The 12,868-nt window shown below is 33.4% G+C and overlaps 1 protein-coding gene across 1 annotated transcript; it reads left to right on the top strand.

The window, feature by feature from the left end:
• The first annotated feature begins 8,049 nt into the window (after positions 1-8,049).
• On the top strand, positions 8,050-12,673 carry LOC119640720 (1,5-anhydro-D-fructose reductase). Its single transcript, XM_038038924.1, has 5 exons — positions 8,050-8,244; positions 10,187-10,367; positions 10,436-10,620; positions 11,946-12,445; positions 12,526-12,673. The coding sequence occupies exons 1-5, from the start codon at positions 8,173-8,175 to the stop codon at positions 12,560-12,562; spliced, it is 975 nt and encodes a 324-aa protein (XP_037894852.1). The 5' UTR covers positions 8,050-8,172; the 3' UTR covers positions 12,563-12,673.
• The last annotated feature ends 195 nt before the right edge of the window (positions 12,674-12,868 follow it).

Genomic DNA, 12,868 nt, shown 5'->3' with positions numbered 1-12,868 from the left:
TTTCGAATCTTAAGATTTTTTGTTTATATGTAATTAATAATATTTTACTGTATTGTATAATTTATAGAAAACAAAATAAAAACTAAAATCCTATTAAATAAACTCTACTAATCTCTTCTAATTTTTCACATTTTTAGTGGTATTTTTTTGTAGATCACATCTGCTCCTATATTTACTAGAGAAGTGTCGCACGCTAAACAAGTATGAAAATTATGTTCGCTCCTAACCGAATCTTTTACACCCATCATCGTTATCCTGAAAAAGACTATAAAAAGGAAAAGTACTGTATATTCATATTTCATAAAATTGGATGGGCGGGGCTGATTTTTTCTATTTTCAGAATAAAATTGAAAATCCATATGGTGTGTGTGTTGTAGTTTATGAATAAGGAGCAAGAAACAGAGAAAGCAAAGTGCTCCCAATTTTTGTCGCAGAGGTGTGTGGACGTTTTAGGCGTGCCATTTGAAAAATTTGGCTAATTTTCAAACTTTTTTTGCAAATTTGTAGACAATGGGCGAACGGGAGAATGTTTACCACAAATATTGCATAGCTGGGCAGATGACAGACGGACGTGCTTGAGTGCATTCTAAATTTTAAAAGTCCCCAAAAATTAATTTACTTTACGAGATTTGGAAACTTGCTTCTGAGGTTTGGAAAAACAATTAAACTATAACAAACTATAAAATTGAGTGGGCGTGGCTGATAATATCCGTTTTTTTACAGGTATAACATCGCTCATAGAATATACGTTCAAATTTTTGTAAGTTTCTATGCTATAAAAAGACCAATTTTTTTCCTTTTGAAGAAAAGAGATGTTCTCAGTTTATGAGCTACTGTAGACGTGTTCTTGGACCGATTTGGCTCTTTTTCAATGCCAACTGCATGCATGTTATGCATTTATGCAAGCTACGTTTCTGCTTAATTTGAAGTCGGTACTTTCCTTTTTGCACCTAGGAGCATGTTTGCAACAAACATTGCACAAACGGACAGACGGACGTGCTTAAATAGATTCAAAATTTGATCCAAATGAATATACTACTTCTCTTTCGGCGATGGATATAAAAAAGGCCGAGTCATGCTTTGAAATCTAATTATTTGTATGACTTAAATTATTTTATTGTGCCGAAGAGAAGAAAGAAAGAATTTTCTGTTAATTGAATTGTTGTACGCTGCTGCTAATCGACAGTTATTATAATTTTCGACGTATGAATGTACAGGCTATATATACATATATATCCTAAAACATTTCCCATTGATATATGACAAACGGTATTTTGCATGATATAACTATGGTAATCAACGCATAAACAATAATAATTTCTACTTTGTGGATCAATGTTAAAGGATCGCGTTTAGACTTTCTGATCTGCAAGCAGTTTCCTATAAAATAATAAATACCAATACACACACCACAATATCTAGAACCGATGTACTAGTTCCGTTATTGTTAATTAAACTTTCCATTTTAACATCTTTACAAATATTGCAAGAAAAATAAGAAAACTTGGCTGCATTTTTTCTTTCATTTCTCAAATATTGCAACAAACATAAGAAAACTTGGCTGCATTCTTCTTTCAAATTTTGCACTTATGCGATTTTTTTTTTGTTTTGCAAATAATGGAGAATAATATTTGCAAATGGTTATGAAAATATTGGTTAAGTTTATCATTTGTTTACACTATGCGGATAATAAATAATACATTTACTATATTTTTTTATTATATTTATTTAGAGTTTAGCATATTTATTAGAAAATAAAAGTAAATCCAAGCAGCAAAAAATAAATTTCTCAATTTGAAGATTACTACGCCAAGTAATTGGATAAAATATGAAAACCTTTTAATGCATTGTAATTATTATCACTTTTATGATAAGAAATAGATTCCAAATTCAAACTTAGCCTTCAAAGTAAGACAATCATATACAAAAAAAGGCTAAAACCCCTTTTGCACCTACAGTAAGCAAATATGGGGAGAAGCCTCCAACAAAGATATGCATTATGATTTATCTATTCAAACGGTTGACGATGAAAGAAAGAGACTCAGTAAAAATTACTCCGAGACGAAAATGAGAAGGCTTAAGAGAAATTACATATTAGACTCACCATTTTGAGAAAAAAATGAAAAATTTAAATGTTTGTTAATATCTGTAAATGTTTCTATAAATTTCCTTTTAAATATAATTTAAATATATTTTATACGGCTTATTTTATATTGTAGGAATTCAGGAATGAAAGTAATTATTTACTTTATAAAATTTACTCATTATACCTTAAAGATAAATGAAATAAATAATAAAAACAAAAAAAAAAAATTTTTTTTTACAAATATAGTTTTTGCGAAGCATTAAATTACTATTAAATAGTTTGCATTTGCTGTACGAGACCTACAATTTTGAAGGATAAGTATTATCTTGAACGCTTAAAGTGAATAGTCAACGGATCAGTTTATCTCAACTTTCAAAAAATAATTGCAGAATCAACCATGGGCATAGCCGATTTTTTTAAAGTACTATTTACAAATCTTATATATATATATCTGTTAAGAAAGACGAAAGAATTTATGTAAATTTATTAACTTTTCTTCGAGTTTTTCTTTTTTTAGTAGATTAACTTGTGTGCTTGTGCATCACGTCTTTGCATTCAAAGTCTACATGATAGCTTTAAATTTCACTCCATAAACTGATTCTATAAAGGAAAACTAGTAAGCGATATAATGCATAAGTTATCTGGCTTCATGAAATCTCTTGGGGTTGGGTACTCTTTTACAATACGCTCGCAAAATATTTGTCCAGAAAATCACTTCCACTTTGTAACTCACATTATTGTTTTTTTATAATTGATCAATTTTTCTGCACTTATGAATATAAACTTTGAAAGTATGTTTAATATTTCAAAAGATAAATTATTAATATAAACCATTTACAAACAATTTTCCTCAATGACTTTATTCACTTTCATGGTATGATTTATTAATTTTTTAGAAAAAAAAGGAAGAAAAAAATTAATTTGTCTACATATAACTTTTTCAATACCCATCACCGAAGGATGAGAGCTATATATTTTGTCGAAACGTTTGTAACGCCCAGAAAGAAGCTTCAAAGACTCTAACAAGATGTGTATTCTTGATCAGCGTCAGACCCCGAAACTGATGAATGTGTGTCTCTCCATCTGTGTAATGTCTGTTGTGAAGATTGTCGTGGCCGAAGAGCGAAGTTGTCGGTCATAAATACCGTAAGAGTCTTTTCGAGTCAGTAAGGCAAGTTAATAAACCTTCTGAATTTAGTTCCAAGTGTTTTTATTCCCAGCTATTAAAATAGCTTCAAGTAAAAAGAGGCAAAACGAAAGGTTAAACTTAATAGTCGATGGAATGTTTTATTCAATTTTATTGACTGCCATAATTAGGTGCAATTAACGCAAGTGTGACATTTCGATAGCCTGGAGAGCAAATACATTGCTGGAGAGCAAATACATTGGAAGCGGAGGAACTTCGCATAAGAAGGCTTAGGTTTGGATTTTAGTTTATGTTCGGTTTGTCTATAAGCTTGTAAATCTAAGCCTTATAAGGCTTGTGAACCGATCTCACTGATGTTCAGTACGGATCAACCTACAATCAAACGTACAATCAGGTCATGGTACTCGCTTACAAATCGTTCATCACAGGCTCCTTTTATTAAGAATATAAATTTTGCAAAGTTTCTCAGTGTTACCAGTTAAATGGAAAAGTAAAGCTACTCTTTTTATATATCGAAAACTACTTTTATATGCCGAGTGGCTGAGTTGACAAAGAATTTCGACTAGCAACTCAAAGGCCGTGGGTTCACGTGCGGTAGAATTTGCACTGAAGTCGACAGCCTTAGATGCTAATGCTTTAAAAACTTATTTCTGTGGCTGTATTAATAATACAAATGGAAAATTACTAATCATAATAGAGCGCGTAATTCAATATTAACAAAATTAGTTTATTTAAACAAAACGTTCGTAAAGCACTTGGAATCGTTTTTAGAATTTTCAAAACCTAACTCTTATCAATATATATATATATATATATATATATATATATTCTTATCAATAATAAAATAATTTTTTAAACCATCCCTTCACAACATTGCCGTTTTTGAGGGGTTTATATTTAAAAACTTTCTCTAAGCAACGGAAACTTGAAAAAAGTTATCTTAAGCTTTATTTAGCATAACATAGCATAAAATCGCTCTAACGAGACTCGTTATGAAATATGTGTTTCCTCTTTGTGTATAACCAATTTTATAAGGTGACGAAGTAAAAAACGTAGACAATGTCCAAACTCTAAAATAAGAAGAAGAAGCATACGGCTATGTTCTTCCCAATGCTCTTTGTCCTCCGACCAAAGATAACCCTCTCTTAATGACCAATCCATACCCATTTCTAGAGCTTACAATACAAACACTTAGGACAAAAGATTAGGCGAGAAGGAGAACTTACAACGGTTTCATCAAATATTAGCTTTATCGTGTTTGATCATTTTTAAGATGGACCCGCGTCATGCGCACATGAGTACATAAAAAATGTAAGAATTTGCTTATTCAGGGGAATTTTAATACTTCGATGTCTACATAAGCATACATAAATGGATAAAATTAAAATAAAAAAAGGGGGAACAAAATTTCATATAAAAGATTTTTTTAAAAGAAAATCTTTATTTAAACCAGTAATGCGTTGTAACGAGATTAGAATTTTCTTGTATATTTGTTCTGAAGGCTGGTATCGAAAGCGACCTTTTTCATTATATCCATAATGGGATCGCGGGGATGTTTATGCACTAAGATTTCTTTATCTAGGCCGGTGTAACGATCCGCCAACATTTCAAACCAACCATAAGTCTGATTACTTGTTATCGGAGCTATAGCCTCTTTGCGTATATCCCAATTCTGTCTTTTTTCAATTTCTTTCTGAAAGTATAAAAAACGTTCCGGATTTACTACCCGAGTTTTGGAACGAAAACTATCGTGACGTGAATAAAATTTATCCGTTATAGGCTTCGCTTTATAATTTGGTGTAAATTTTCGAACGCCGACTCTTTTACGGCAGCAGCTCATCGTACTCGCGTTAGCTCGCGTATAAAAAAAAAGAAGTTAAATACACGAAATTTAAAAAATGAGGAATTAGAAGAACTCTACAATCTATTGAGTTTTTTCTTTTTTTAAAAGTTGTTTAATAAATATCAAAAAGACAACATATTGGATTTCTCAATGAAATACTTTTTGAAAGGGTCACCACATTCGTTAAGTATTCAATTTTATCGAAAAATCGTACCCAAACGTATTTGAAGAAATTTAAATGAATCATGTACAGGTCAGTCCTCAGAGAGGGTCCGACCTGAAACGTGCGCATTCAAAAGCTTTTATTTTTTTCGCTCCCTTCTGAAGCACCTATAATTCAAGTTGTAAACAAGTAACTGTATTACATAAAAATAACTCGTACAAGCTGTCAGCTCGCGAATACATTACATGGCTAGGGTAACTGCTGAAGCTAGGCACAGGTTAGGCAAAGCGAAACTATATAGGGCTTTAATGTTTCTTGCGGAGCCGCAAGATACGTGCTACTCCCTTTATCTCTCCCTGTCTCTTTACCCCTTTCTTTATCTCCATCTCTCTGTTTGTCACCTTTTATCCGACTTTTTACCTCATCTCTTTCCTTATATCACCGTTTTTTTAACTGCCTCTCTTTGCTTCCCTCTCTCTGTACTCCTTTGACGTTCTATCTCTCTCTCTCTCTCTCTCCCCCTATCTTTTTATTTCCTTTACTCTCTTTTTCTTTCATTATTTCACTCTCTGTCTATCTCAAAGTAAATCGAGTTACTTTCATTTTTAAGTTAGACCTGCCTATGGAGCACAAGCCACATCCCACATCAAGATGTATTCAATACTCCTTTTAATTATTAAACTAATCGGCCCAGAATATGAAAAATAATCGAATAAAGTATTCATTATTCATAACTTTGTTAAAATAATAATCCGTTAATTATTCATATATTTGTTAACGTATATGCTATAAACTAAAACATGAAAAGAAGGCAATTAAACCAATTACTCAGCTATAAGAATAGCTAGAGTTATAGAAAAGTTCCTCCTAAGAATTGTTTGTAGCATAAACAGTCGGCAAAAGAGAAAGAAGAAACCGTTATTATGCTTTTCTAATGATTTTTGTTGGATATAAAATAAAAATGAAAGATTTAAAAAAAAAAATAAAAATCACAGTTAACTCAATGGAAACATGAAAGTAACAACTCGGCTAAATCGTAAAATTAAAGATAGGATGTAACAACATCCTCTTCCATACAAATAGTAAAAATGTACTTAGAAAAAGGTTTCAATAAAATAATGATGTTCCGTCTGGAATGGTTTGATGGGATTAGTTTCTATTGGATGTAACGTAAAACATAAATATCGTAAAACTCTTTCAATATGCAGATAATTTTGTTTATATGAAACTTGTTGCACAACTTTTTCCCCATTCCAAGACCCTCATATAAGAGCTGGTGTACATATTCCATAGACAATTCAAATTTAACAAAAATAAGTACGAACATTACAGTAGAACAAGACCGACCATTAGGTGGCCTACACCACTACGCTTAGTATAATTATTCACTCGTTTTGGTAACAATACAACAAAAGTCACACATTATTTTCATGCGAAGGCATCAGTGCTCGCATATTGAAGGATTTCCAAAATATCAGATAACGTGGTCCAAATTTAGCAAACTTACTTTACTTCTAAGAGCTCGTTTAAGCCCTGCATGTGTTAGGGTCTAAATAGACTCACCTGATCCAAATTCCCTATCGTTAATTTTTTTTGCTAAATTGTTACTACGGACCAATTTTCCTTATGGAATATTAAAAACTAATTATTTCTCCGAAGGGATTACTATTCATGAGATATCTTACGAGGAGAGGAGTATAAAAAATATACCTGTGTAGTTCAAATTTGGCCCATGTCATGTCTATGCCAAATTACTATCATGAACAAATTTTCATCATAAAATATTAACAATTAGGCAATTTTAGCATGTAAAGGTTTACATTTCTTTAGAATCTTTATATGCGATTGTATAAAAAAAACAGATCTACATGGTCCAAATTCGGTAAAATTGACTTTTTTGTCAATTTACTGTTATGAAGTAATTTTCACCATGAAATATTGAAAATTATACCTTTTTACCATATCAAGATTTAGTTTCCGAGGGAACGGTTGTACGAGGGGGGTTAAAAAAATTGCACCGCCAAGCCAAATTTTTCATATCAATACTATTACACAGTGAGTTTTGTCGAAATATTTGGAAAATTGTAATTTTTGTTTTTCAAATAACTAGTTTCTGAAATGAGATATTATGTGAGCCATGGTCGAAAAAGTGTACCGACCAATTTTCAACAACGTTCGTCCTTGGATTCGAACACGTCAGTGCGCTAAATTTCATCAAAATATCTTAGAAGTTGCGATATTTATGTTGAACACGAAATTACTTGGACAGACATCAGGCAGACCGGTGGACAAACAAGCTTATATCGATCGATTCAGAAGATTAATAAAAAAAAAAAGGAGAAGAGACGGAGAAACAACAACAATCGGTATAATAAACGGTAGATCTATCTTAAGCCCTTCCGAGTGTTACGTACAAGCGGACAAAGGCAATATAACCTGTACCACAAGTGAGGTGAAAAACCAGTTTTTATTTACATTTTTGAAAATTTGTGTTTCGAAAACTGTGTAAAACCGAGAACGTATAAAAAGAGCAAGGTGTAAAGCAGGAAATATATGTAAATATTTTGCATTGCAAAGGTTGATATAAGCTCCCTGTTAAAGGAGAAGTACTGTGCTTTGGGATTTTTTTTTTTATTGATTACCTAAATAATTTCAATCGCAGTGACTTGAGTTTTTTCTTTTTTTAATTTCTTTAACACGACCAAAATAAAAAAACGCTTAATTGTCAACGTTTAATATTAGCGGCCAGCAGAGAGAGGGCAGCAGAGGTATAGCAATAAAAGGTATTCGTCCCAACTAAAATTATTCAGTTAAAATTGTGCTCTTGACTTAAGAGAACATAAGTGAAAGAAAATCAAGACAAAAAATAAAAATAAAAATAAAAAAAAAGTTTTCAATTCTTTTATTATTTCCCCTAAGGCGTAAACAAAATAATGGCTAACGATATGTTTTTAATATTTAATAATGGTTTGCGAATGCCAACTTTAGGTATTGGCACCTGGCAAGTAAGTGAATTTAGTTGCAATTTATTTTTATAAATGGGGAAACAAAACAAAACAAATATGTAAACAAATGTATGTATAAAGAATTTATCATAATTTTAAAACAAACCGAATTTAAACGCAATTAATCTGAATGAAACCAGTTATGTTTCTTTTACCATCTTAAACGTAAGACAAAGCGGATGCGCTTTACTTTCACCGTCCGATAAATATATGAAAGACTATTTTGTGTATTAAACAAATAAATTTAAATTTTCGACTGATGTTGCCCCAATAATGAATGTTTCGCATCTCGCCAAGCAGAAAACAAGTTTCTTAGTTCTTTCACTGCGATGATATGGGTCAATCATAGAAAGCAAGGCATTTTATCAAACAATTAACATAAATAACTTTTGGTTGCAGCCAAAAGTGGAACTGCATTTAAAAAAGCTGCAGCATCTTGCCGACGCAGGTATAGCATGGATGATGGTGTTGTAGATCAATTTACAACTGGCCACCCTTATCAAAACCGATAGATGAAAGGCGAGAAAAATAGAAGTAAATGTACTTAAAACAGACGGACATAACAAGAACAGATGGGTCTACTAAAGTCAGCGATACATATGTCCCTGCTGTTACAAGTATGTTATGATCTCATGAAGACCTTAATTATCATTTAGTATACCTGAGAAGCTACATGCTTATCTCTTCCGTGAATGAGTGCAATAATGCAAAAATCTATTTATATAGAAAAGTTCTGCTAACACTTAATCTCACTTTGTTTCCAGTTGGCTGAACATAAGTACGCACATCTAAAACATTTGTTTGCATAATCAAGACTCTCAGAAATTAATATTTTTTTTTAATAAAATACCATTTTTTATTAATATGAACATATAAAGTATAAAAAGTTTTCATTACTACCAAATTGACATATGTCCGAAAGATGTATTAAGTTTGAACGAATGTTTACTTGTTTTCATTTAATTATTGATATTTCCATTGTTTATAGCGAAAGCTGCATATGGCTTATATGAAACCCGAAGCTGGTTTTGCTCTGCTGCACCCGACCGAACGTTTAGCTTCATCTCATTTACGCTGATCTCTATTGTATATATCTCTTATTCAGCAGTAGTCTGAATAATCTGTAGTAGTCTGAAATAATCTATAATATCCCTCTGTTCCATGCTAAGTCACGGCGATGGAATCATCTCTTAGAGAGGCCGAAAAAATCTATCGGGAAGTCGCACTAATTTTCCTTACGGTTGTACAGCTATGGAGGTTGGCAGACTAGGGAAATAGTAGCTAGGTTTGAAAATACATTAGGAGAGCGTTCGTTATGTTAATGACTATTCTCAGTCGTTGGAAAATCTATGTTAAGAGTCAAGAGAGATAAAGACTGTTTGAGGCTGCTGAGGTAGATTCCGGGTCTTTTTATGCCAACCCGACGTTTGGCATTATTCCTTTCTGAAAGCGTCCTGATAGATGCGATTCATTTCAACCCGCTGCTTTACCCAAAGTAAGGCAAACCGGTTAGCGAAGACAAGCCTTGATCAAAAGCCGTATGATGCCTGCATCATATTGTACTAACGATGCATTACTTTACGAATAGTAACACCCATGGAAAACTGCAGCCATGGTCGCATAATATCGACGCTTCACTCCATGTGTCATTAGACTTCGCGTAGTTATATCTCACTGTAGACAAGTATCGGACCTTTCCCAGGCCAGTATTACTAATTCAATAAGATATTCTGCAAATAGAGTACATGATGCTTTGCACCTGAAGAGCTGCAATAGAAAGTAATTTAGCGTTTGTGGCAATAGCTTGATCGGAACCATTTGTCCATCTTTGGAAGGCGCTTAAAAATAGCCAAAATTGTTTGTGCGGGCTGCAATGGATTTCTTTGAAAATTAAAAGAATCTTTTACTCACCAATCACTTCTTTGTTGATTGTGAAATATAGGCACCCGATGACGAAATTGAATTCGCTTTGGATCTTGCTTTGGAGATTGGCTATCGACACATAGACACCGCACCAGTTTATCGGAACGAAAAAGCCATAGGTCGAGTATTAAAGAAATGGCTCGCTTCTGGTAAAATAAAGCGAGAAGAATTGTTTATCACCACCAAGTTGCCACCGCCAGGTAGGAATTAATAAAATAAGTGCGAAATGTTTGCTTACAACAATTTTCACTTTATGCATTTTTTTAAGCCAACAATCCGGCTTACGTGGAACCGACTATAAAAAACTCTCTGGCCGATTTGCAATTGGATTATGTGGATTTGTATTTGATACATGTACCATTCGGTGTTTTCATGGAGAACGATGACTTCAAGCGTGACGCCAACGGGCTGCTAGAAATTGACTCTTCTACCGACCATATTGCCATTTGGAAGGTATGTTCTAAAATCTTTCAGTAATTCTGGTTTTAACCAAGCATGAAAATTACGTTTCGCGGAAAATGGTTAAATGTTATAGGGGCGAAAGGGGGAACTTCTACGCTCACCATTTAATTGAAGTTTGTTCCCAAACATTCAATTTTAGTTTGACTTCCAAGTAACTCTTTAATTTCAGTTATTTGAAACCTCTCGCTCCGTGGTTAATTCGGACATTTGAAGGCTGTATATATGACATTTGTATGACATATTGTCCTTTTGCCAAAGCTCGCAAATCGTTCTCATGATTTTACTGGACTCAGTCGCTCCTAATTCTATTTAATTACTTCGTTAAATTATACGCTTTTGGCACATTTGACATACCACCCTTACAAAATATCATATATCATCTAATTACTTAGTTGACTTTGTCAACCAACAAATTAGCTTTTAAATCAGCATGATACAAATTTCCAGAACGACCTGCGATGGTTTGTTGTTAGTAGTTTTTAAGTCACCTATTCGGTGACAGCCAGGCGCGCGGAAAGAGAGAGCGAGATGTCTGTCCAATCAGTACGTGGTATGTCTTTACTGACTGACCACTCACTATAGTCACCACCAAACTAAGCGCGACCCCACTTAAAATTTGGAGTCGTTGGTAGTCCCGATTCTTGCCTACTAGGCCGCTCATGCGGATCCCAGAATTCACAGAAGAAAATTTTCTAAAATTCTGTGTTGCTAACACTTTCAATTTTGGAAGTTGGAAAGTGTTGGAAAGTGCTGGGAAGAGTGATATTTATAATGGGAAAAAACGATCCAAATCCAAGCGGAAATACCGCTATCCGCTAAGGAAAATATCGATGAATTTTGTCCCCCACGATTTCAAATCCGTGAAATTGTGTTGATGAACCTCAAAAGGATGGCTTACAAAGCTCACGTCCCTCACATCTCTAATGAATCTGTTCGAGGTATCTGACTACACATGAAAACAAATTTTCTTCAAAAAAGTCGAAGAGTTACAAAACTCGCATTGACCGACGCCAGACTGTCACAACTTGAAAAACGTACATCTGCGAATCCTGTTTCTCTACCCAAGAGTTAATAGCATCCTTAATAGAACGCAATCCGGCCAGTTTGTTTTGAAGAACGCATCGACGAATTCAAAAAAATTTGAAAAGTTTCTCGCACCTGAAGCGGCTCGCCCGGTATTCCTTAGTTTTGAAAACTTAAATTAATAAAATGTTTTGATTTAAATGAGTATCAGCCTTCCTTTCTTCCTTCTCTTCTTTCTATTGGATCGGCTGTCGTAATAGTGCTTTCAATATTTTCAATTGTGTCCTTTCCAGAAAATGGAGCATTTGGTAGCTTTAGGTTTAACTAAATCTATCGGTTTATCAAATTTCAATCAAGAGCAAATCCGTAGAATTTTAAACAACTGTACCATTAGACCCGCTAACCTGCAGATTGAGCATCACATCTATTTACAACAACCGAATTTGATTAAATTTTGTGAAACTGAAGGCGTCACTGTTACTGCATATGCTCCGCTTGGTTCTCGAGGCGTTGCTAGCTTAAATAAAATGGTTGGTGTTGAACGTGATTTACCCGATTTGTTGGATGTACCGTTAGTTAAGGAGATTGCTAAGAATTATGGCAAAACGCCAGCTCAGGTCTTAATACGTTGGATACTCGATTGCGGCTTGGCCACAATACCAAAAAGCACAAATCGTGAGCGTTTGCGTCAAAATTTCAATGTTTTTGATTTCGCTTTAACAGCAGAAGAGATCAAAAAGCTGAAATCCTTGGATGCCAACATACGCATATGCGATTTCCAATTTTTCCCCGGGTAATTAATATATTTTGTTGTAATCAAAAACAAATCAAAAGTTTTTTATAATATTTTCAATATTTTTTTTTTTTTTTCAGAGTTGAAAGGCATCCCGAGTTTCCCTTTGACGTATAGTAAATTTATAAAATAACGGTTAATAATTTTGATTGCACAATAATTACAATTTTGTAGAATTACAATAAAAGAAGAAAAAAAAAATGAACCAACTTTGACGTCACCACGATATCTAAAAAGTATTTTCAATAAATAAGATCAAAGTTCCGTAAATGTTTACTTCTTAGACCTACATTTACGATAAGGGAATATTTAGTTAATGCAAAGAGAGTTGAGTGAGATAAACCCATCTTTTATTGCTCCAACAGATTCCAAATTCATTTTCGCTGACTCACATTTACGATATGCGAATATTTAGTTAATGCA

This window comes from Glossina fuscipes, unplaced genomic scaffold (assembly GCF_014805625.2).
Source record: "Glossina fuscipes isolate IAEA_lab_2018 unplaced genomic scaffold, Yale_Gfus_2 127, whole genome shotgun sequence".
Taxonomy (NCBI): Eukaryota; Metazoa; Arthropoda; class Insecta; order Diptera; family Glossinidae; genus Glossina; species Glossina fuscipes.
Note: the sequence above shows the minus strand (reverse complement) of the source record. Positions and strands in the feature narration are given on the sequence as shown.